This window comes from Cervus elaphus, chromosome 5 (assembly GCF_910594005.1).
Source record: "Cervus elaphus chromosome 5, mCerEla1.1, whole genome shotgun sequence".
Classification (NCBI taxonomy): domain Eukaryota; kingdom Metazoa; phylum Chordata; class Mammalia; order Artiodactyla; family Cervidae; genus Cervus; species Cervus elaphus.
Genome location: NC_057819.1, coordinates 133,921,645 through 133,943,490, shown reverse-complemented (window position 1 = coordinate 133,943,490; position 21,846 = coordinate 133,921,645). Strand labels below are relative to the sequence as shown.

The 21,846-nt window shown below is 46.5% G+C and overlaps 1 protein-coding gene across 4 annotated transcripts in view; it reads left to right on the top strand.

The window, feature by feature from the left end:
- The first annotated feature begins 8,996 nt into the window (after positions 1-8,996).
- The window catches only part of CEP112 (centrosomal protein 112), a 301,353-nt gene continuing 288,503 nt past the window's right edge, over positions 8,997-21,846 (top strand). For all 4 annotated transcript variants that reach the window (XM_043905758.1, XM_043905757.1, XM_043905759.1 and 1 more), the window contains exons 1-3: positions 8,997-9,141; positions 18,615-18,728; positions 21,049-21,239. In XM_043905758.1, coding sequence (XP_043761693.1) covers positions 18,623-18,728; positions 21,049-21,239 — 297 coding nt within the window. In that variant the 5' untranslated portion in view covers positions 8,997-9,141; positions 18,615-18,622. The remainder of the gene's footprint in view (positions 9,142-18,614; positions 18,729-21,048; positions 21,240-21,846) is intronic.

Genomic DNA, 21,846 nt, shown 5'->3' with positions numbered 1-21,846 from the left:
CACCACCGTCTCCCAGAGTTTGCTCAAACTCATGTCCTTTGAGTCCATGACACCATCCAACCATCCCCTCCTCTGTCGCCCCCTTCTCCTCCTGCCCTCAATCTTTCCCAGCATCAGGGTCTGTTCCAATAATATCATCACTTAAAAAAGAAAACCTCACTGTTACCTCACATCATTTTCTAGCTACCGCTCCCCATCTGTGTCAACTTAAAATAGTCACAACCTAAAGTTGAGAGTTATGTTTTATTTGGTGGGAACTTTTAGGACTTCGAGTCCTGGAAACTTGAAGCGTCTCAAGTGACTGAGAGAACTGCTCTGAGGAGGCGGGAGGGGAGTCAGGTTACACAGAAGTTGGCCACAAGGGGCAGGTAGTGTGGACATCAAAAGTATTTTTGTGAATTAAAGAAAGCCAGATATCTCAAGGTGAGGATCTGGCGCTTTCCTGGATACGGGGCGACGCAGGCGTCTGGGCTCCCTGACGTCGCCCTTTCGTGGGCACCCCAGTCCTCTGGGAGGCTCCCGAGTCCTCCATGCTCACCGCCGGAGCGCCTGCGGGCTGGCGGTTCAGACTGCGAGTACCGTTCTCCTCCTGGGCGCCCTGAGGGCTCAGAAGTTCACACAAGGAGGGCCAGATCCCTGCCGGCTGTGACATCCTTGTTTATTATTGTGGCAGAAAATACTCCGTTTCTCACCTGTGTCCCTTGTTTTCATAAAAGTCCCAGAAAGGGCTGTTGGTCTTTGCCGGCTCCACATTGGTGTACGGTGCGGTGTACAATGTTGTGATTGGCGTACTCATCACGGCTCTTCACCTCTGTCTCCCCCCAGGTCTCTTCTCGAGGACGTTTGGTCCTCGGGACTCAGGTGCCTTCACCTGGTGCAGGTCTGATCTCTTCACCAAGATGCTCTTCTGAGCCTCTTCCCTTACACAAACCAGTGTGGCTCTTCCCAGGCTGTCGTTCAAAATCTCCAAAGTCCCACTGTTGTGGTCGTTCAGCCATTCAGTTGTGTCCAACTCTTCTGTGATCCCATTGACTGTAGCCCATCAAGCTCTTCTATCCACGGGATTTCCTAGGCAAGAATACTGGAGTGGGTTACCGCTGACTCCTCCAGGGGATCTTCCTGACCTGGGAATCAAGCTTGTGACTCCTGCATTGGCAGGCAATTCTTTATCACTGCACCTCTTGCATAGCCCAATTATTGTATATATATATATATATATATATGTGTGTGTGTGTGTGTGTGTGTGTGTGTGTATGTATATTCAATGTTCCATTATATAGCACATCTTCTTAATCCATTCATCTGTTGATGGACACTTAAGCTGCTTCCACATCTTGGCTATTGTAAGTAGTGATGCTATGAACATTGGGATGCATATATCTCTTCCAATTAGTGAAGAAAACGTAGGCAGAACACCCTATGATGTAAATCATGGCATTATTTTTTTGGATCTGTCTCTTAAAGCAAAGGAAATTAAACAAAAATAAACAAATGGGAAGTATTTACACTTAAAAATTTTTGCACAGCAAAGGAAACCGCTGACAAATCAAAAAGACAACCCACTGAATAGGAGAAAATATTTGCTAATTATATGACTGATAAGAATCATATATCAGTTTAATAAGATGCTGAAGCTCCAATGCTTTGGCCACCTGATGTAAAGAACTGACTCATTTGAAAAGACCCTGATGCTAGAAAAGATTGCAGACAGGAGGAGAAGGGAACAACAGAGGATGAGATGGTTGGATGCCATCGCCGACTTGATGGACATGAGTATGAGTAAACTCCAGGAGATGGTGATGGACAGGGAAGCCTGGTGTGCTGCAGTCCATGGGGTTGCAAAGAGTCGGACATGATTGACGGACTGAACTGAACTGAAGAGTTTAATAGCCAAAGCATATAAATAGCTCAGACAACTGAACATTAAAACAAAAACAAGCAAATAAACAAAAAAAACCACCCCAGTTTAAAAAAGGGCAAAAGGCCTGAATAGACATTTTTCCAAAGAAGATATACAATGGGCATGCGAAAAGGTGCTCCACATCATTAATTGTCAGAGAAATGCAAATTAAAACCACAATGAGACACCAGCTCACACCTGTCAGAGTGGTCATCATCAAAGAGACCACAAACAATAAACAATGGAGAGGCTGTGAGCAAAGGGAACCCTCCTCCTCTCTTAGTGGGAATGTGAATTGGTGACACCACTGTGGAAAACAATATAGAGGTTCCTTAAAAAACGAAATAGAACTACCATACGATGCCACAATTCCCTCCTGGGTATTTATCTGACCATATAGGTTCTTTCAAATCAGTCTTGCTGAAACTTTTTGTAAGAAATCTCCAGGTTGAACTTCTAATAGACTATTTGATTAAAAAAAAAAAAAAACCTCCTGGAATATGGCAAGTTTGTTGTGGATGGCTTTTGGCATAATCTTTTTCACTGGAAGGCATTTCAGGCCACCGGGTAGGCTTGAGTCCTTGAAAACTAATCAGAGTAGACTTTAGAGCTTAGCCTATAGTACTGACTCCTCTAATTTAATGATAGTTTTACAGAAAGAAAAAATCTGCTCTTTTTCAGTCTGAAGAGGCAATTTGGATTAGAAAAGCCTATCAGTGCGAGCTGCCCAGTTGCAGTTTAGTGATTACCTGGTCCGCCTAGTGATTACGTGGTCCATTTAGCTCTGTAAGGGCACTCTCTATTCAAAATGTTTTTCTTCTTAAATTCTTAGATCACCAGGCTGCCCGTCATCAGAATTCAGCTGTGCGCTCTCTACTCAGAGTCCGGTGACTTCGCCTGCTGGCTCAGAGTCCAGAAAACAACACTGTCCTCCGCACACAGCCAGCCTAGTACAGGTGGAGTGAAGCCATAAACACAGATGGGTGGTCCTCCATTTTAACATGGCCCAATGTGGCCTTTTCCATCGCAGGTGACGTTGCTCAACCAGCGACTGCAGACCCACTGCACCCCAAGAGCGCTCGAGGCCCACGAGGCCTTGTTCTGTGACAAGCAGGCCCCTTCATGTGCTTCCCAACGACCAGCTCTCTTCTCTTCCAGAATGAAAGGTGGGCTTCTAAATGCAAAGGGATCCAGGTCTTTACTTTTGTTTCCTGCGATAACATATTTCTGCAAGGAGTTATGGAAAGTGAGCTCTCTTATTTCCAAGACATTGAACAATCTTTCAATATGTAGGTTCTCATTTCTGAGTCCCCCAAGCTCAATAATAGGTGTTCATCGGTAACATTTCCTGGCCACTAGCCTGAAGGTCATTCCCCACCTTAAACTGAAATAAAAGATTAAAAGAAAGAGAAAAAAGAAAGAAAGGAAGGAAGAAAAGAGCTTGGAGTGTGTGCATATGGGTGTGAGTATATGTCTGCATGTGTGTGTGTGTGGTTGGTGTGCATGTGTATATGTGAAAGTATATGTTGTTTGTGTGTTCTTTGTGAGCATGCGTATGTGTGCATGCCTATGTGAGTGTGATGTGTGTCTGTACATGAGTGTGTTTGTGTGCTCTTTGTGCACATATGTGGATGTGAGCATGCATGTGTGTGAGTGTGTTTACATGAGAGTGTGTGTGTGTGTGTGTGTGTGTGGCATACCTAGTTCTTTCTGTGCTAATGCTGCCTCCTAGTGACGTCCACCACTTCTGAAAGTGCATGAGTTCTGAAAGAAAAGATAAACGTTTCCTGAGTCAGCCACAGCTACAGCCAAGTCGCTTCAGTCGTGTCCAACTCGGTGCGACCCCACAGACAGCAGCCCACCAGGCTCCTCTGTCCCTGGGATTCTCCAGGCAAGAACACTGGAGTGGGCTGCCATTTCCTTCTCCATTCCTGAGTCAAGCACAGGGCAAAATTTCCCATGTGCCTCACCTGTGTTAAGTCCATCTTCCCAATCACCCCGTTGGGAAGGTAAAGAAACTGAAGCTCACGGAGTTCTGGCAGCCGGCGTACACAAGTGACGGAGCCAGACAGCCTTGCTTCCGAACTGGGTCTTTTCTCCCTTGCTCACACTCCTAGTTGAGCGGTGGCTTCTTGGAAATAACTGAATTCCAAAGCTGAGATTTTCCAGCCTAGGGAGGAGTGCTGAAACAGGGTGGTGGGGAGATTTGGGAACAGGTGAGGCTGGGAGGTACCCTAGTGGGTGGTTGCTAGTCGAGTGAATGCTGGCTAGAGCAGTGTGTCTACACGTCTTCCTTGACTTCCAATGAGGTTTTGCATGTGTGTCAGTTGTCATGTCTGACTCTTTGCGACCCATGGACTGTAGACTGCCAGGCTCCTCTGTCTGTGGGATTTTCAGGCAAGAATACTGGAGTGGGTTGCTGTTTCCTCTTCCAAGGGATCTTCCCAGCCCAATGGGGTTACCTCCTGGATAAACACATTGTACATTGAATATATTGTAAGCTGAAAATACATTTAAAAAACCCAACTTACTGCTTATCATAACTTAGCCTAGCCTACTTTAAACGTGCTTAGAACAATTACATTAGCCTACAGTTCAGTCGGTAAAGCATCTGTCTGCAATGCAGGAGACCTGGGTTCAATCCCTGGGTCAGGAAGTTCCCCTGGGGAAGGAAATGGCCACCCACTCCAGTAGTCTTGCCTGGGAAATCCCATGGACAGAGGAGCCTGGTGGGATTCAGTCCACGGAGTCACAAGAGTAGGACATGACTTAGTGCTGTCTTTCTTTCTTACAGTTGGCCAAAATCATCTATCGTAAAGCCTATCTTATAATAAAGTGTCAAATATCTCATGCAATTTATTGAGTGGACTTCCTAGGTTGCTCAGTGGTAAAGAACTTACCTGCCAGTGCAGGAGACTTGGGTTTGTTCTGTGGGTCAGGAAGATCCCCTGGAGAAGGACCACTCCAGTGTTCGCGTTTAAGGAAACTGCAAGGACAGAGGAGCCTGGTGGGCCATAGTGCATGGGGCCACAAAGAGCTGGACACGATTGTCAACTAAACAACAACAAAACTGATTGAACGCCATACTGAAAGTGGAAAACAGAATGGTTTGGGTACAGAATGTCAGAAACCTGTGGGTTATTTATCCTCCTGATCGCACGGCTTTCTGGGAGCCATGCTGCCCCACTGCCAGCATCATGAGAGAGCATCTCGCCTCGTATCACTAGCTGGGAAAATATCCAAAGTCAACATTCAAGGTTTGGTTTCTACTACATCTGTATTGCTTGCACACCATCATGCAAATGGAAAAATCTAAAGCTGAACCATCATAAGTGGGGGACTGTTTGTATTATTGAAAGGTGGGGGCAGAGGGAGAATAGCCAGTTTATCTCTGCTCATAGCCACTGGCACCCATGGACTGCCCAGGAAGGCAGACGACTAAGCCACGGAGGAGGGGATGAAACAGTGATTTCACCTTCCTTCTGGCAAAAGGAAGGAATCCAGAATCGCTGAGTTACAGGTTGTAACTCTGTTTTCTGGTAGTGATGAAAAGAAAATATTCCCCACTATTCTTGGTTTCTACTCCCTTTAAACTACATCTATTTGTGGTATAATTTATACTTCTGTGACCTATAAATAGAAAGTTCTGAACCATTTCCTATCCAACTTAAGGACTTCACTGACTACAGCATTATTCCGATATTTATCACTAATGTCTTTCATGCGGTGTGCTTCCTCCTCAGTCAGGTCCAATTCTTTCCAACCCCACGGACTGCAGCCCGCCAGGCTCCTCTGTCCAGGGGATTTCCCAGGTGAGAATCCTGGAGCGGTTTGCCATCTCCTCCTCCGGGGGGGTCTTCCTGTGTCTCCTGGGCCTCCTGCATTGGCAGGCGGATTCTTTACCATTGTGCCATGTCTTAACATAATAATAATAATGTTCATTCTTGATATGTATCTAAATTGCTTTCCAGTTAGATGGCTGAGTCATTCATGTATTTCAATCTAATGATAGAGAGGATCTTAATAACGCAAAATGGGAAATCCCTGACTAAAATTTGGTTATTTAGGATAACAACTTATGCAATAATACTGTGTATAGAGACATTTGCTGGGATTTAAGCAATAAATTAAAATATAGAAGATACATGTATCATGTGAAACACACCCTCAAAATGGGCAAAGCACTGGAGAGGTATTTTGTAGAAGAATTTTTAAAAAGGACTAATGTTGCTGCTTAAATATTTCAGCTGTCCTAATAGTGGAAAATGCAAATTAAACAGAGATGCTATTTTTATACACACAATTATCACAGATTAGAAAAATTGTTAATGTGAGACAACCACTCTCAGGAACTGTTGAGTGGAATTGCAAATTTGCCAAACACTTCCAGGAAGCAATTAGGCAGTACTGATCAAGAACTTTAATTTCTTTCATGCCCATAAGAATATCTTTTATGGAGATAGCTGAAACTTCAACCAAGATGTATATATTAAGAGACATTTATTACAGTATTACTTGTAAGAGTCAAAAATTGCTAATAATTTATATATCCAATCACTGGAAAATAAGTAAATTATGTTACATCCAAATGAAGCAAAAATAAGTAGATATTAAAATGACTATATATATGTGTAAGATTTGAGAACATATTTACTATTGTTAACAGTAGCTGTTCATTAATAGTAGAATTACATGTAATTTTATATTCTTTGCTAACCTTTCCAATTTCCATACAGTATCATCAAAACTTTTATAACCTGAAAAAATACTCAATTCAAAAATCTCATCTTATGGGGGACTTTCCTTGAGGTCCAGTGATTAAGACTTTGCCTTCCAAAGCACAAAGTGTGGGTTCAATCCCTGGTTGGGGAGCTAGAAGAGTAAGCGCCTAAGAGCCCATATGCCTCATGACCTAAAACCCAGAACACAAACAGAAGCAACACTGATTGAAAAAATTCAATAAAGACTTTAAAAGTGGCCCAGTTAAAAAAAAGTCTTTAAAAACAAATCCTCCAAAATCTCAGCTTGGGAAGAAAAATTTTGTTTCTCTTCACAGTTCAGTTCAGTTTAGTTCAGTCCTTCAGTCGTGTCCAACTCTTTGTGACCCCACAAACCGCAGCACGCCAGGCCTCCCTGTCCATCACCAACTCCCACAGTCCACCCAAACCCATGTCCATTGAGTCGGTGATGCCATCCGACCATCTCAGCCTCTGTTGTCCCCTTCTCCTCCTGCCCTCAATCTTTCCCAGCATCAGGGTCTTTTCCAATGAGTCCGCTCTTCACATCAGGTGGCCAAAGTATTGGGGTTTCAACTTCAACATCAGTCCTTCCAATGAACACCCAGGACTGATCTCCTTTAGGATGGACTGGTCGGATCTCCTTGCAGTCCAAGGGACTCTCAAGAGTCTTCTCCAACACCACAGTTCAAAAGCATCAATTCTTCTGCGCTCAGCTTTCTTCACCGTCCAACTCTCACATCCATACATGACCACTGGAAAAACCACAGCCTTGACTAGATGGACCTTTGTTGGCAAAGTAATGTCTCTGGTTTTTAATATGCTGTCTAGGTTGGTCATAACTTTCCTTCCAAGGAGTAAGCATCTTTTACTTTCATGGCTGCAATCACCATCGGCAGTGATTTTGGAGCCTAGAAAAATAAAGTCAGCCACTGTTTCCACTGACTCTTGATTATTCTTGATAGTAAGTGGAAATAATCCACAAGAGTGATCCAAAGTCACTGATACTTGTTTTGTGTCTCGTGTTTGCTTTGCAATGTGTTCATTAGTCACAGTCTCTCAAACTGTTGGATAACTTCACATGGAAGCGTTTGAAACCTTAATTTCAGAACATTAGAGAGGAGAAGAAGATGGTGAATTCCATAGTTTTATGTCTAAGTCAATGTTTTCCAAAATAAAGGCTATTTTTGGAGAGATTTGAGGATATTTATGAAGTAAAATTGACAAGACTTGAATCATCTTTAATTTCATTATGTAGAGAATTATTGATTCACATGCTTACATCTCTCTGTTTGGTAAGTAAGTAAGTTAGTAGAATGGCTTGTAAACTATTTTGTAATTCATTTTCTGTGAGTTTATTAGTAATTCATTTATTGGTATAGACTGAAACGATACTGCCAGTGGAGGGTTTGAAAAAAGCATCTTGGAAAGAGCATTATTTCCCTCTGGAAGCTTGATAGAAACTAGTTACAAATGAATGAATCTTCTATTTTCTTTATGGAAAATTGAAAAGATGCTCCAAGCTGTGTTTATGTTAGATTTGGCATCACACTGCGTGTATTGCAAAGATACTGCAGAAGGAATCCTGTTGTGAAATTACATGAAAAACAGTGGTAAACTGAATTTCTTTTAAATGAGTGTTTTTACAATTTAAATTTTGTTTCTGCTCGGTATTTTAAAATATATATATATAGTTCAGAGCTTTTCTAGAAATGTAAAAGAAGACCAAAGAAAACCACAACATAGCAATGCAAACATGGAGATCGCCCTGAGGTGGAAGAGACTTCTTGGAGCAGCAGAAATACATTTTACACTTGATCTTGCTGTTCTGCACAGAATTGGTAAACACAAAGTCTTTTCATTTTATTTCAGCGTCTTCAGAATTTGGGGTAAGTTCTTTCAGATCTTGGATAGTTCTGAACCCCCCAAAAATGTAATGTTAATTTTCTTGTCTAATTCAACGGTATTCGCCTCTGAGTTGTGAGATCACTTCTTTAGACTCATTCAATGTTGTCTGTCCTAATAACGGGCACGCCCCTCTGTGAATATCCTCCTGCGACCCCATTTTCTTTGCTCTTTATCTGTTCTTTCTCTACAGCCCCTAAAGTGTTGACAGGCTCCTATCCGAGCGGGATACCCGAGGGCAGCAGTGTCCCGACAGGGGTCTGGTCATCCTGGGAGTGTCGGCCTGGGATTGGTCTACCGCCTGGCTGGAAAGCTAGCCTAGAGCTGCGCAGAGGACCGGACGTCGTCATGACAACACCGCCCAGCATAGGGGGGCGGGGAAACGCTAGTGCGGAAGTCCCCGCCCCCGGCCTGCCTGGCGGGGCCGCCGAGGCCCGGGCGTCGCCATGGCAGCGTCGGGAAGGGGTGTGGCCTGCGACGGGGCGCCCCCGCCCCGCGGACCCCGCCCGGGCCTGCACCGCGGGCGGCGATCTCGACGCCCGCAAGGGTTTGAAACCGTTTTGTGGCGGCGGCGGCGGCGGCCAGTCGGAAAGCTTGCACGTAGGGTCGCCAGTTCTGGTTTTCCCGAATCCCTTCCCGGGCCCCCACGCGCGGGTTCCCGGTGGAATTTTGTGCGGGGAGGGGTCGCCCCGGGCCGGCCGCCGTCCAGGCCCCTGGCGCGCGCCGCTGGGGTGTCCGGGCCCGGCGGCCGCGGCTCCGCGTGCGGAGAGGGGTCCGGGCGGCGCGGCCCGGGGCTTCTGACGAAGTTGGGGGCAGGCGGGGCGGGTCAGCACGCGGGGCCCCGGCTCCCGACGGGACGGCGCCCATGAGGAGACGTCGGCGCGCGGCCGCGGGGTCTGGGCTGGGTCCCCTCCCTTTCCCCGGGGCCCCTGCGCGCCCCCCGCTCTGACCTCCCTCCTCTCCCGGGGTCCCCGCGCGCCCCCGGCTCTGACCTCCCTCCCTTCTCCCCGGCTCCTCTCCGGGCCGGAGCACTTCCTCCGCAGCCGGGCGGGGGTCCTGGGCCCTCTGGGGGCGGCCCCTGGGAGACCCGCCCGCCCCCGGCCCTCAGGGCGGACAGGGCTCGACTCCAGGGTCCCCGGGACGATTGCGGACCCTGCGCGCTGCCTGCCGGCTGATCGTCGTGGAAGCGGGTGAAGAAGCCGGTCGCGGGGACTCCAGCCGCCCCGTGGGGGTCAGGGTGCTGCGGGGGTCGGGCCCCGGCGTCCCCGGTCTCCGGGGCGATGCCACCCGTCGTGGGAAGTGCGGTCAGGGCCTGGTGACTGTCCAAACACCTGGAGGTGGGAGCTGGTGAAACAGGCACCTATATACGGGTTTCAAGTTTTGTTTAATGACCCGCCATCCACTTGAAGTATGATTTGATTGAGCAGAATTGATTTTAGGCGACTTGGAAGAGTGTATTTATTTCGCGTGACCTCTGTGAGCGGTATCTTTGTGTGGGGGTGTGGCCGCGTTTCCCCAGGACCTAGAATGTGTAAGGCTTCCTCGTGCTTTGCTGATGTCTAGGACCGCTGAGCACCGTCAGAAGCACATCTTAGCCCATTTCCTAGCTGTCAGCAGAGACACAGGTATAAAAAAAGACCATGAGCTAAATATGCTAGAGCTATAAGCAAGTCATCCAGCTTATTGCTTTTTATGTGATTGGTAGGCACACTCTAAGTATTTTAAATCTAACTCAAAAGATATAGCTTTACTTATTTTTTAAATTCTAATAATTTAAATCTGCAATTCTAATAAGTCATACATAATAAAACTTTTTGATTAGCTGGGATTAAGTACATATAACCTACCTGTAAGAGGTAATTCCTTAAAGGTTTGAAGCAAGAATTCTTTGACAGTTTGAACCAATAACTTAATTTTGTTTTCATTTTGTTGGAGAATAAGGGATAAGGAAAAGCTGAGTTTTAGCATTAACCAAGCATTGACACTGATTCTTTACTGTGCTTTTTAACAAAATAACTATTTGGCCACACTGGGTCATTGGTTGCTGCATGTGGGATCTTTAGTTGAGACATGTGGGATCTAGTTCCCAGACTAGGAATGGAACCTGGGCCTCCTGCATTGGGAGCTCAGCATCTTAGCCACTGGACCACCAGGGAAGTCCCTCTTTACTGTGCTTTTTAAAAAATGTATACTCCAGTATTGCATATTATTATAGCAATTTGATTGCCTTTCTACTTTCCAAAATACTTCTTGGAGGTATTGCTGATTTATATTTGAATGGCCAACAGGTCAGATATAATGAATCTGAGAGCTGCTGGTTTCAGAGTTTGAATCTGAGCTTTATGCTTAATTTCATGACTAAGTGAGTCATTTTACTGTTGAGTTTTCGTTTCCTCTAAAACTGAACATTAACATCTTCTGCTTATCTCAAAGGATTGAATGAGAACTAGCAATTATAAGGAATCTTTGTTTTCAGTTCAGTTCAGTTCAGTCGCTCAGTCATGTCCAACTCTTTGCAACCCCGTGAATCGCAGTACGCGAGGCCTCCCTGTCCATCACCAACTCGCGGAGTTTACCCAGACTCATGTCCATCGAGTCGGTGATGTCATCCAGCCATCTCATCCTCTGTGTCCCCTTCTCCTCCTCCTGCCCCCAGTCCCTCCCAGCATCAGGGTCTTTTCCAGAGATCTTTGTTTTAGCGGTAGCTAAAGACCCTGATGCTGGGGAAGATTGAAGGCAGGAGGAGAAGGGGACGACAGAGGGTGAGATGGTTGGATGTGGCATCACCGACTCAATGGACATGAGTCTGGGTAAACTCCGGGAGTTGGTGATGGACAGGGAGGCCTGGTGTGCTGCAGTCCATGGGGTTGCAGAGTCAGACATGACTGAGCGACTGAACTGAACTGATGGGCTCTCTCAGGCATATGTTTGATTATGTGGGCGAGATGAACTATTTAAGCCTAGAAGTACACTTCAGGTCAGAACTGGGCTTAAAACTCTGGGTTTCTGTGTTTCCATTTGTTTGTTTATCCATTTGATTAATTGCTTTTCAGCTTAATGATAGTAATATAACATCTGGCAGTGGTATCTTGTTACCAGCTTTCTGTTGGTACTTTCTGTCACTGATGGAGTTATGTAAATTATGCAGCTAGTTATTGTAGGAATGTAGAACAAAACCAACCAGCCAAATAACCCCAGGCCAACTAACCAATCATTGTTTTTATTTAGTCACTAAGTTGTGTCTGACTCTCTGCGACCCCATGGACTGTGGCCCACCAGACTCCTCTGTCCATGGGATTTCCCAGGCAGGAATACTGCAGTGGGTTGCCATTTCCTCCTCCAGGGGATCTTCCTGGCCCAGGGATTGAACTGTCTCCTTGTGTCTCCTGCATTGACAGTTGAATTCTTTACCACTGGGCCACCTGGGAAGCCCTAACTAATCATTAAACATGATTAAATAAAACAAAATTTATGTTAACCAAGTCTTGAATTCAAAAACATGTTTCTTCTACTGTAATGTAGAAGGTACCATGACCAGTTTTGGTTAACAGAATTAAGGGCAATAGTATTTCTATTCTAGAAGCACTATTTAGTACTTGGAACAGAATTAAAAAAAAAAAAAGCCAACCACAGATATACCTTGTTTTACTGCGCTTTGCTTTATTATGCTTCATAGATACTGTGTTTTTAACAAATTGAAGGTTTGTGGCAGCCCTGCCTGAAACAAGTCCATCACTTGCCAACAGCATCTGCTCACTTCATGTCTCTGGGTCACATTTTGGTAATTCCCACAACATTTGAAACCCTCCCCAAAATGATGGATAGTGTTTTCTTGGTTTTTTTTTTAGCAATAAAATATTTTTAAAATTAAGGTATGTACTTTTGTAGCATAACGCTATTGAACACGCAGTAGACGACAGTATAGTGAAAACATACCTTTTATATGAGGGAGCCTCCCTGGTGACTCAGATGGTAAAGTATCACCTGCCGTGCAGGGGACCTGGGTTCCATCCCTGGGTCAGGAATATCCCCTGAAGAAGGGAATGGCAACCTACTCCAGCATTGCCTGAAGAATCCCATAGCCATTCCAGTCCTTTTTTATGCACTGGGAAAGCACAGTGTTCAGGCGGGTCGCTTCACTGTGACGTGCGCTTCATTGCTGTGGTCTGGAACTGAGCCTGCGGTGTCTCTGAGGTCGCCTGTATTTGTCATGTGGAAGTAGGCTGTTCATTTCTTCAGGGAGCTTTTATTTACCAGTCAGTTCTTCAGCTTCTGTCACGTGCATGTGACGTACGAGGTACCTGCTGAGATGTGTCAGACACGGTCCCTGCCTGCTGGAAGCATCTCACAGACGGTGGAAGACGTGTAAACAGTATGCAGTTGTGTGAAGAGTGAAAGCACGATAAATGCGGCCACACAGCTGTGAGCCGTGCACACTCGGATGGAGCGAAGAGTCTGGGCGACGCGGGGCAAGTCTCAGAAGGGTGCTTGAGCTGCATTTCCTGACTCCAGGCAGGGGGACAGCCCGTGAGGATGAGTGGGCCTCTAAGGAGAGCAGGCCTGAGCGTGTGCAGACCAGCGGGGAGTTCTGATGGTGCATGGTCATCCGTGGGGCAGTTAGTGAGGCAGAGTGTGTGTGTGTGTGTGTGTGTGGAGTGGTCATCTGTGAGGTGGTTAGTGGTCCCTGTGTGTTTGTATGTATGTGTAGGGAGTGGTCATTGGTGGGGCTGTTAGGCTGAGTGTGTGTGTATGTGTGTGTGTAGAGAGTGGTCATCCATGGGTTGGTTAGGTAGGCCCTGTGTATGTATGTGTGTGTGTGAGGTGGGGGGAGTGGTTATCCATGGGGCAGTTAGGCCGTGTGTGTGTGTGTGTGTGTGTGTGTAGAAGTGGTCATCCGTGGGTTGGTTAGTTAGGCCCTGTGTGTGTGTGTGTGTGTGTGTGGAGAAGTAGTTGTCTGTGGGTTGGTTAGTTAGGCCCTGTGTGTGTGTGTGTGTGGAGAAGTGGTCATCCGTGGGTTGGTTAGTTAGGCCCTGTGTGTGTGTGTGTGTGTGTGCGTGTGTGTGTGAAGTAGTCATCTGTGGGTTGGTTAGTTAGGCCCTGTGTGTGTGGAGAAGTGGTCATCCGTGGGTTGGTTAGTTCGGCCGTGTGTGTGTGTGTGGAGAGGTGGTCATCTGTGGGTTGGTTAGTTAGGCCGTGTGTGTGTGTGTGTGTGTGTGTGTAGAAGTGGTCATCTGTGGGTTGGTTAGTTAGGCCCTGTGTGTGTGTGTGGAGAAGTGGTCATCTGTGGGTTGGTTAGTTAGGCCGTGTGTGTGTGTGTGTGTGAGAAGTGGTCATCCGTGGGTTGGTTAGGCCGTGTGTGTGTGTGTGTGTGTGTGTGTGTGTGTGTGAGAAGTGGTCATCCATGGCTTGGTTAGGCCATGTGTGTGTGTGTGTGTGTGTGTGTGAGAAGTGGTCATCTGTGGCTTGGTTAGTTAGGCTGTGTGTGTGTAGGGGTGTGTGTGTGTGAGAGGTGGTCATCCATGGGTTGCTTAGTTAGGGTGTGTGTGTGTGTAGAAGTGGTCATCTGTGGGTTGGTTAGTTAGGCCCTGTGTGTGTGTGTGGAGAAGTGGTCATCTGTGGGTTGGTTAGTTAGGCCGTGTGTGTGTGTGTGTGTGAGAAGTGGTCATCCGTGGGTTGGTTAGGCCGTGTGTGTGTGTGTGTGTGTGTGTGTGTGTGTGTGTGAGAAGTGGTCATCCATGGCTTGGTTAGGCCATGTGTGTGTGTGTGTGTGTGTGTGTGAGAAGTGGTCATCTGTGGCTTGGTTAGTTAGGCTGTGTGTGTGTAGGGGTGTGTGTGTGTGAGAGGTGGTCATCCATGGGTTGCTTAGTTAGGGTGTGTGTGTGTGTAGAAGTGGTTATCCGTGGGTTGGTTAGTTAGGCCCTGTGTGTGTGTGTGCATGTGTGTGTGTAGAAGTGGTCATCCGTGGGTTGGTTAGTTAGGCTGTGTGTGTGGAGAAGTGGTCATCCGTGGGTTGGTCAGTTATGCCATGTGTGTATAGAAGTGGTCATCTGTAGGTTGGTTAGTTAGGCCCAGTGTGTGTGTGTACGTGTGTCTGTGGAGAAGTGGTCATCCATGGGTTGGTTAGGTAGGCCCTGTGTGTGTGTGTGGGGGGTGGGGGCAGTGGTCATCCGTGGGTTGATTAGTTAGGCCGTGTGTGTGTGTGTGTGTGTGTGTGTGTGTGTGTGTGTGTGTGTGTGAAGTGGTCATCCATGGGTTGGCTAGTTAGGGTGGTGTGTGTCTGTGTGTGTGGAGAAGTGGTCATCCGTGTGTTGGTTAGTTAGGCCGTGTGTGTGTGTGTGTGTGTGTGTGTGTGGAGAAGTCATCCATGGGTTGGTTAGTTTGGCCGTGTGTGTGTGTGTGTGTATGTGAAGGAGTGGTCATCTGTGGGGTGGTTGGTTAGGCCCTGTGGTGTTTGAGTGTGAGGAGTGGTCATCTGTGGGGCAGTTAGGCCCTGTGTGTCTGTGTGTGTGTGGAAGAGTGTTCATCCGTGGGGTGGTTGGTTAGGCCCTGTGTGTGTGTGTCTGTGTCCATGTGTCTGTGTCTGTCTGTGTTTGTGTGTCTGTTTGTGTATGTGAAGGGGTGGTCATTCGTGGGTGGTTGGTTAGGCCCTGTGTGTGTGTGTGTGTGTAGGAGTAGTCATCTCTGGGGTGGTTGGTTAGGCCTTGTATGTCTGTGTGTGTGTGTGGAGAGTGGTCATATGTGGGTTGGTTAGTTAGGCCCTGTGTGTGGGGGGCAGGGAGGAGTGGTCATCCATGGGGTGGTTGGTTAGGCCCTGTGCATGTCCGTGTGTCTGTCTGTGTGTGAGTGTGTCTGTGTGTGTGTGTGTGTCTGTGTGTGTGTAGGAGTGGTCATCCATGGGGTGGTTGGTTAGGCCCTGTGCATGTCCGTGTGTCTGTCTGTGTGTGAGTGTGTGTGTGTGTGTGTGTGTGTCTGTGTGTCTGTGTGTGTGTAGGAGTAGTCATCCATGGGGTGGTTGGTTAGGCCCTGTGCGTGTCCGTGTGTCTGTCTGTGTGTGAGTGTGTGTGTGTGTGTGTGTGTGTGTCTATATGTTCGTGTGTGTGAGTGTGTGGAGAAGTGGTCATCCGTGGGTGGTTGGTTAGGCCCTGTGTGTGTGTGTGTGTCTGTGTCCGTGTGTCTGCCTGTGTGTGAGTGTGTGTCCATGTGTCTGCCTGTGTGTGAGTGTGTGGAGGGGAGAGACAGGCTCGGAAGGCTCCGCACTGGGCGGCCTGACGGTCCGGGCTCAGCGGTCGCCCGCGCCCTGGAGGCGGAGGTGAGGGGCTGAGCTCCGGGCCCAGGACTGAGGGGGGAAGCGGGAGGGCGTCCTCTGACTGAGGGGGCACGGGCGGGTTTGGAGGTGTTTCTGGGTGTTTGTTCTCTCTGTCGGGGTGACACAGCGAGGAGGTCGTCGGCGGGGGAGGGAGTGGGCGGCGGGCGCCAGTCAGGGCGTGCATCTCGGGAAGACGGGGAAGACGAGCTGGGAGCTGCGGGGAGAGCATCTGGGCGTCGCCCGGACTCTTCCTCTGCCGCAGGAGGAAGGCCCTGACGTGGGAAGTGAGCGGAGGCCGCAGCGGCCTGAGCGGCCTGGTCCCGCTTCGGCGCGGCCCTGGGGGAGGAGTGGTGAGGGACCCGAGCGGGCTTTCTCCCGCGGAGCCTCGGTCAGGGCGGGAGGGCGGCCGGAAGAGCCGTGCGTGGGAGCCTGGCCCCTCCGGCCGGACCGGCTGCGTGCGGAGCCCCTGAGCGGTGCCGACCCTGCCCTGGAGGCGGCCGGGGCAGGTTAGTGGGAGAGCGGGGGGCGGAGAGGCCCAGCAGGGCTTTTCTCCAAACGTGATTTGCAGATTTGAATAAATGACACATGGGGACCATGTATCACATAGAGACAGTACCCAGGCATTTCAGAACTTAGAGGAACATGTGGACTCTTGAGTAGATTTTAACTTAAGGAGTCTTGTCAAAACCTATGTTTCTGATTTTGGGGGTTCACCGCTTTATAATCAGTGTTTTTCCTGTTGATTAGGAAGAAACCTGAGGACCGGTATTTTAAGTTTTTTGACGGGAATTAAACATTGTACATTTATCGACATTAAAACCCACTTTTCTGGTATACAGTTTGGTTAATTTTTGCACATACATGGAATAGGTGCTTACAGCCCGCACAGACGGCATGTGGGACAGCCCCAGGACCTGTGTGATTTCCTCCCCCGCCCCGTCCCATTGCTAACCCTGTGAGGGAGCCGCATGCCTGCACTTTTTCTGGGTGCCGGTAGTTCCTGCCTTTTCTAGGGTGTCACACAAGGGATATGGTCATGCCGTATGTGGCCTTTGAGAAGGGCTTCTTTCACTTAGGCTGACGCATGTGCGGGTCACCCATGTTGTCGGGCGTATCAGCACTTCTTTCCTTGTTTTTCTTTGTGTGGATGAACCACAGTTGGTTTATCCATTTCCCAGGGGAGGGACACTTAGTTGGAGTCCAGTGTTTGGAACTGATTACAGAAGTTAACCAATGGTTACAGAAGAAAAAAGCTGGTATAAACAGTACCTTCAGGTTTCCATGTGAATATAGATTTTGTTTCATTTGGATAAATGCCTAAGACTAGGATTTTTGAGTCGTATGCTAAGTGTGTGCTTCACTGGCTAAGAAATGGCTGTTTTCCAGAGTGGTTGCACCATTTTGTGTTCCTACCAGCAGTGTGTGAGTCTTCCTGTGGCTGTGTGCCCTTAGCAGGTGTGGTGGTGGTTACATTTCTCAGTTTCGCTGTCCTTGTAGGTGGGTAGTGATGTCTCAGTGTGGTTCTCATTGGCATCTGTCTACTGATTAGTGATGTAAGGCGTCTTCACCTGCTTACATGTCAGCTCTACGTCTTTTGTGAAGGAACTAATGTTTTTGCTGATTACCTTTATTGGGTTGTTTGTTTACTTGTGGCTTAGTTTTTAAAGTTCTTTATGTATTCTTGATATAGGTTCCTTTCTGAGATATATGCAGTGTTTCTTCCCAGTCTGTAACTTATCTTTTCAGCTCCTGGACAGAGTTCTTTGCAGAACAGAAGTGTTTTATTTTGATAAAGTCCAATATATCAACTTTTTCTTTTATGGGTAGTGCTTTTAATGTTGTATCTGAGAAATCCTTGACTAACTTCAAGTCATGAAGATTTTTTTTTTCCTGTTTTCTTGTTTTACATTTTACACTTAGGTCTATAATTCGAGTTAATTTTCAGTTCAGTTCAGTCACTCAGTTGTGTCTGACTCTTTGTGACCCATAGACTGCAGCGCACCAGGCCTCCCTGTCCATCACCAACTCCTGGAGTTTATTCAAGCTCATGTGCACTGAGTTGGTGATGCCATCCAACCATCTCATCCTCTGTTGTCCCCTTCTCCTCCCACCCTCAATCTTTCCCAGCATCAAGGTCTTTTCCAGTGAGTCAGCTTTTCATATCAGGTGGCCAAAGTATTGGAGTTTCAGTTTCAGCATCAGTCCTTCCAATGAATATTCAAGACTGATTTCCTTTAGGATGGACTGGTTGGATCTCCTTGCTGTCCAAGGGACTCTCAAGAGTCTTCTTCAACACCACAGTTCAAAAAGCCTTAATTCTTCAGCGCTCAACTTTCTTTATAGTCCAACTCTCACATCCATACATGACTACTGGAAAAACCCTAGCTTTGACTAGATCGACCTTTGTTGGCAAAGTAATGTCTCTGCTTTTTAGTAAGCTGTCTAGGTTTGTAGTGTTTATAGTGTTTCTTATAAACACTATAGCTTTATAGTGTTTCTTAAAATCAGGTAAAGTGAGTTTTCCAAACTTGTTCTTCTTTTTCAGAATTATTTCTGCTATTCTAATTCCTTCAACTTTCCATGTAAATTTTCAAGTCAGCTTGTGTATATCTGTAAGGAATACTGCTGGGAATTTTAGTGGAACTGCATTAAATCTGTAGATCAATTTGGGGGTGTTCAATACTAATGAATTTTATTTGATCTCTTCCAACAGTTATGTAGTTTTCAGCATACAGACATTATTATTTTAATTTTAAATATTTTACAGGCTGAATTATGGAAATGGGAAGTGAAGAAGAAAAATGGGAGAAGCTGGATGCGGAATTTGATCACTTTGTGGTAGATATGAAGCCTTTTGTTCTAAAATTACCCCACAGGTCAGGTAAGATTATGTTTGAAAATTAGGCTCTTATCATTAATTTTTTTCTTTGTATTATTTAGCCAAACCAATGAACTTCCAATATGGAGAGAAAACTGAATTTGTTTAGTAACAATTTTCATCTTATAAAAGATTGTTTACTCTGAGCTGTTCGAGGGAACATGGAAATTCAGCAATGATGATGTCTTCCTAAGCCATGGCAAGGTCTTACATGTTACATGTCCATGTCAGGAGCTTAAACTGCATGAATCTTTCAAGTTAGCTGCAACAGTTCTTTTTTTTTAGACTTTTTCCTCCTCCCATGGAAATGGTTCCTTTCAGGAGCTTACTGTACACCTGTCTCTGACCCTTTTGTTCATTAAAGCAGGAAATAGTCTGTTAATCTTCCCTGCTTGTTGGTTGACTGAATAAAAATCAAGTGTGAATGAGTTTTGGTTGCTCTCTTGTTTGCAGTGCCTACAGGGGTTTGGCTCGGTCTTACCTTCACGGTCTTCCTCTGGCCTCTTCTCTTGCCTTGTTGGATGGTAACCTCTTTTTTCTCCCTCTGCTATCCTTAAAATGAGTACTTCCTGTCCCGTGGCTCAGTCACAGTTGGTTGAACTAGGATTTAACGGTGTTTCTACACTGTGCTCTCTTCTGATATTCACTGTGTTTTTTCTTTCTTGTGTTAGATCTGCTGCTTAGGATAAATGTATATTAAAATCTCTTATTATAAATGTACTTCAAGTCAAACTATGTTCATATTTCATCTTTTAAAAAGGGATTTGGGGTATCCAGAATGGGATTAACTGTAATCTTTGGTTTGTGACTCATTGTGGAAATTGGTACATCCCTGGTGCTTTTTTATGCCATTAATTCATAATGAAAGCTCAGAAACTCACATCCCAGTCAAGACCTAACCATTCATATAACTTCAATCTCATTATAGCTAAATTCTACTTCGTTTCCCCCCATTATTTTAAGTAATGAGTTTTTTTTCATTAGCCAAATGGCTGTACTAAGCTCTGTTCATTTGTATATTATATGTTAATAGATTTCAGTTTGCTCCAGGACATATAGAAATACACAGTTTGAAAAACCGTTTACTTAAGTTGATCAGTTTTACTTACTGTTTTCTTTTTGCACAAAGTACACCCGATATTGGGGCCTCCCTGGTAGCTTGGCAGGTAAAGAATCCACCTGCAGTGTAGGAGACCCTGTTTCAATTCCTGGGTTGGGAAAATCCCCTGGAGAAGGGAGAGGCTACCCACTCCAGTATTCTGGCCTGGAGAATTCCACGGACTGTATATAGTCCACGGGGTTGCAAAGAGTCGTACACGACTGAGCCAGTTTCACACCCAATATTTCAAGAAGTTTGTTTGTTTTGTGATTATATAATTTTCAAAACTAAAAATACAAAGTTCTTTAGAGACTACTCTTATACCTGGAGTGATAAATCCAGCCTGAGCAAAGTAGTAAATCAACCCCAGGGATTTTTATAGGTACAACAATAAACGAATATGACCTTTAGAGACTAAGAGATTAAAGCAGATTTATGATTTGTGTTAGATATATAATCCTTAAATTGAGTTAGACAGAAAAGATTAATGTTGAGATAGACTTGGTGAGCCCTGAAAACAATTCTGTGTCATGGTGAGATGAGGCAGTCAATAGGCCATTAGATGTGGATTAAACCTTGGTACATTTTTAAGGTAGTTTTTAAAAGGATAATTATTTTTCAAAATTATATTTAAATACAGTAATCCTCAAATATTTTAGAGAGGTTAAAAGAGAACCCTAAATAAATCATTGACAAATCCTTGAAAATTATCAGCTTTAATAAATAAAACACTTGAGATTCAATTTTAGATTGAGTTTAAAATGCTTAAGTAAGTTTGCATTTTCTCTCTCATGGTTTTATAATTAAAATTATAGAAAGATTTTTCAACACAACTAAAATTATTTTAGAGATGATTTTTGGCAACACTTTTGTCTCAGAGATTTATCTGATGGTAATCCTGGAACTCTAATCGACTGCTGGAGTCTAGCCCAGGGGTGGCGGACTGCAGCCCTTGTCCACATCCCGCCTGCGGCCTTTTCTGTGAAGATTGATTAGAAAACAGCTATGACCCCCCGTGGATGCACGGTGCGGGCGATTCCTTGCAACCTTGAGACGTTGTGTGGAAGATCACTTGGGCCTGCAAAACCGAAATGTTTGCTGTCTGGCGCTTTACAGAAAAGATCTGCTAGCCCCTGTGCTGGACGAGAGCAGATGTTTTATGGGTCTGTAAGGGAATGTGTTTTCTGAGAAATGCAGCCTAACAGCCCCTGTGTGTGTGTCTAGAACGGCAGCGGTGCGCACTATGGATCAGAAAGCTGTGTGAGCCTTCAGGTACCGGCACTGGCATCCCGGGCAGGAAGAACCGCAACTTGTACGCCAAGCTCCTGCTGCACATGCTCCGGCGGGGGGTGCTGGAGGGCCCGTTCACGCAGCGCCCCGAGCCAGGGACCCTCAGAGCCCTGCCTTCCTACATGGTAGGTGTGTGTGTGCCAAGCGCCTTATTGCCCTTGCCCAGGCGGGGGCGCTCGAGAGCCCTGCTTGCCTACGTGGTAGATGTGTGTGCGCCAAGCGCCTTACTGCCCTTGCCCAGGCGGGGGCGCTCGAGGGCCTTGCTTGCCTACATGATAGATGTGTGTGCGCCAAGCGCCTTACTGCCCATGCCCAGGCGGGGGCGCTCGAGAGCCCTGCTTTCCTACATGGTGGATGTGTGTGCGCCAAGCGCCTTACTGCCCTTGCCCAGGCGGGGGCGCTCGAGGGCCTTGCTTGCCTACAGGGTAGATGTGTGTGCGCCAAGCGCCTTACTGCCCTTGCCCAGGCGGGGGCGCTCGAGGGCCCTGCTTTCCTACATGGTGGATGTGTGTGCGCCGAGCGCCTTACTGCCTTTGCTCAGTCGGGGGCGCTCGAGGGCCTGTTCACACAGCACCCTAGGGTCATTTATTAAGTTACAAGTCCTAGATAGGCGTTAGTTAAAACAATTTTTTTGCTCCGTGATTCAGTTTTTTTCCACCTCGAATGGAAATTAGAGATTGGGCTCTAAGGGGACTACACTTAATTGATTTAGTCACCACCCAGTATTCTACA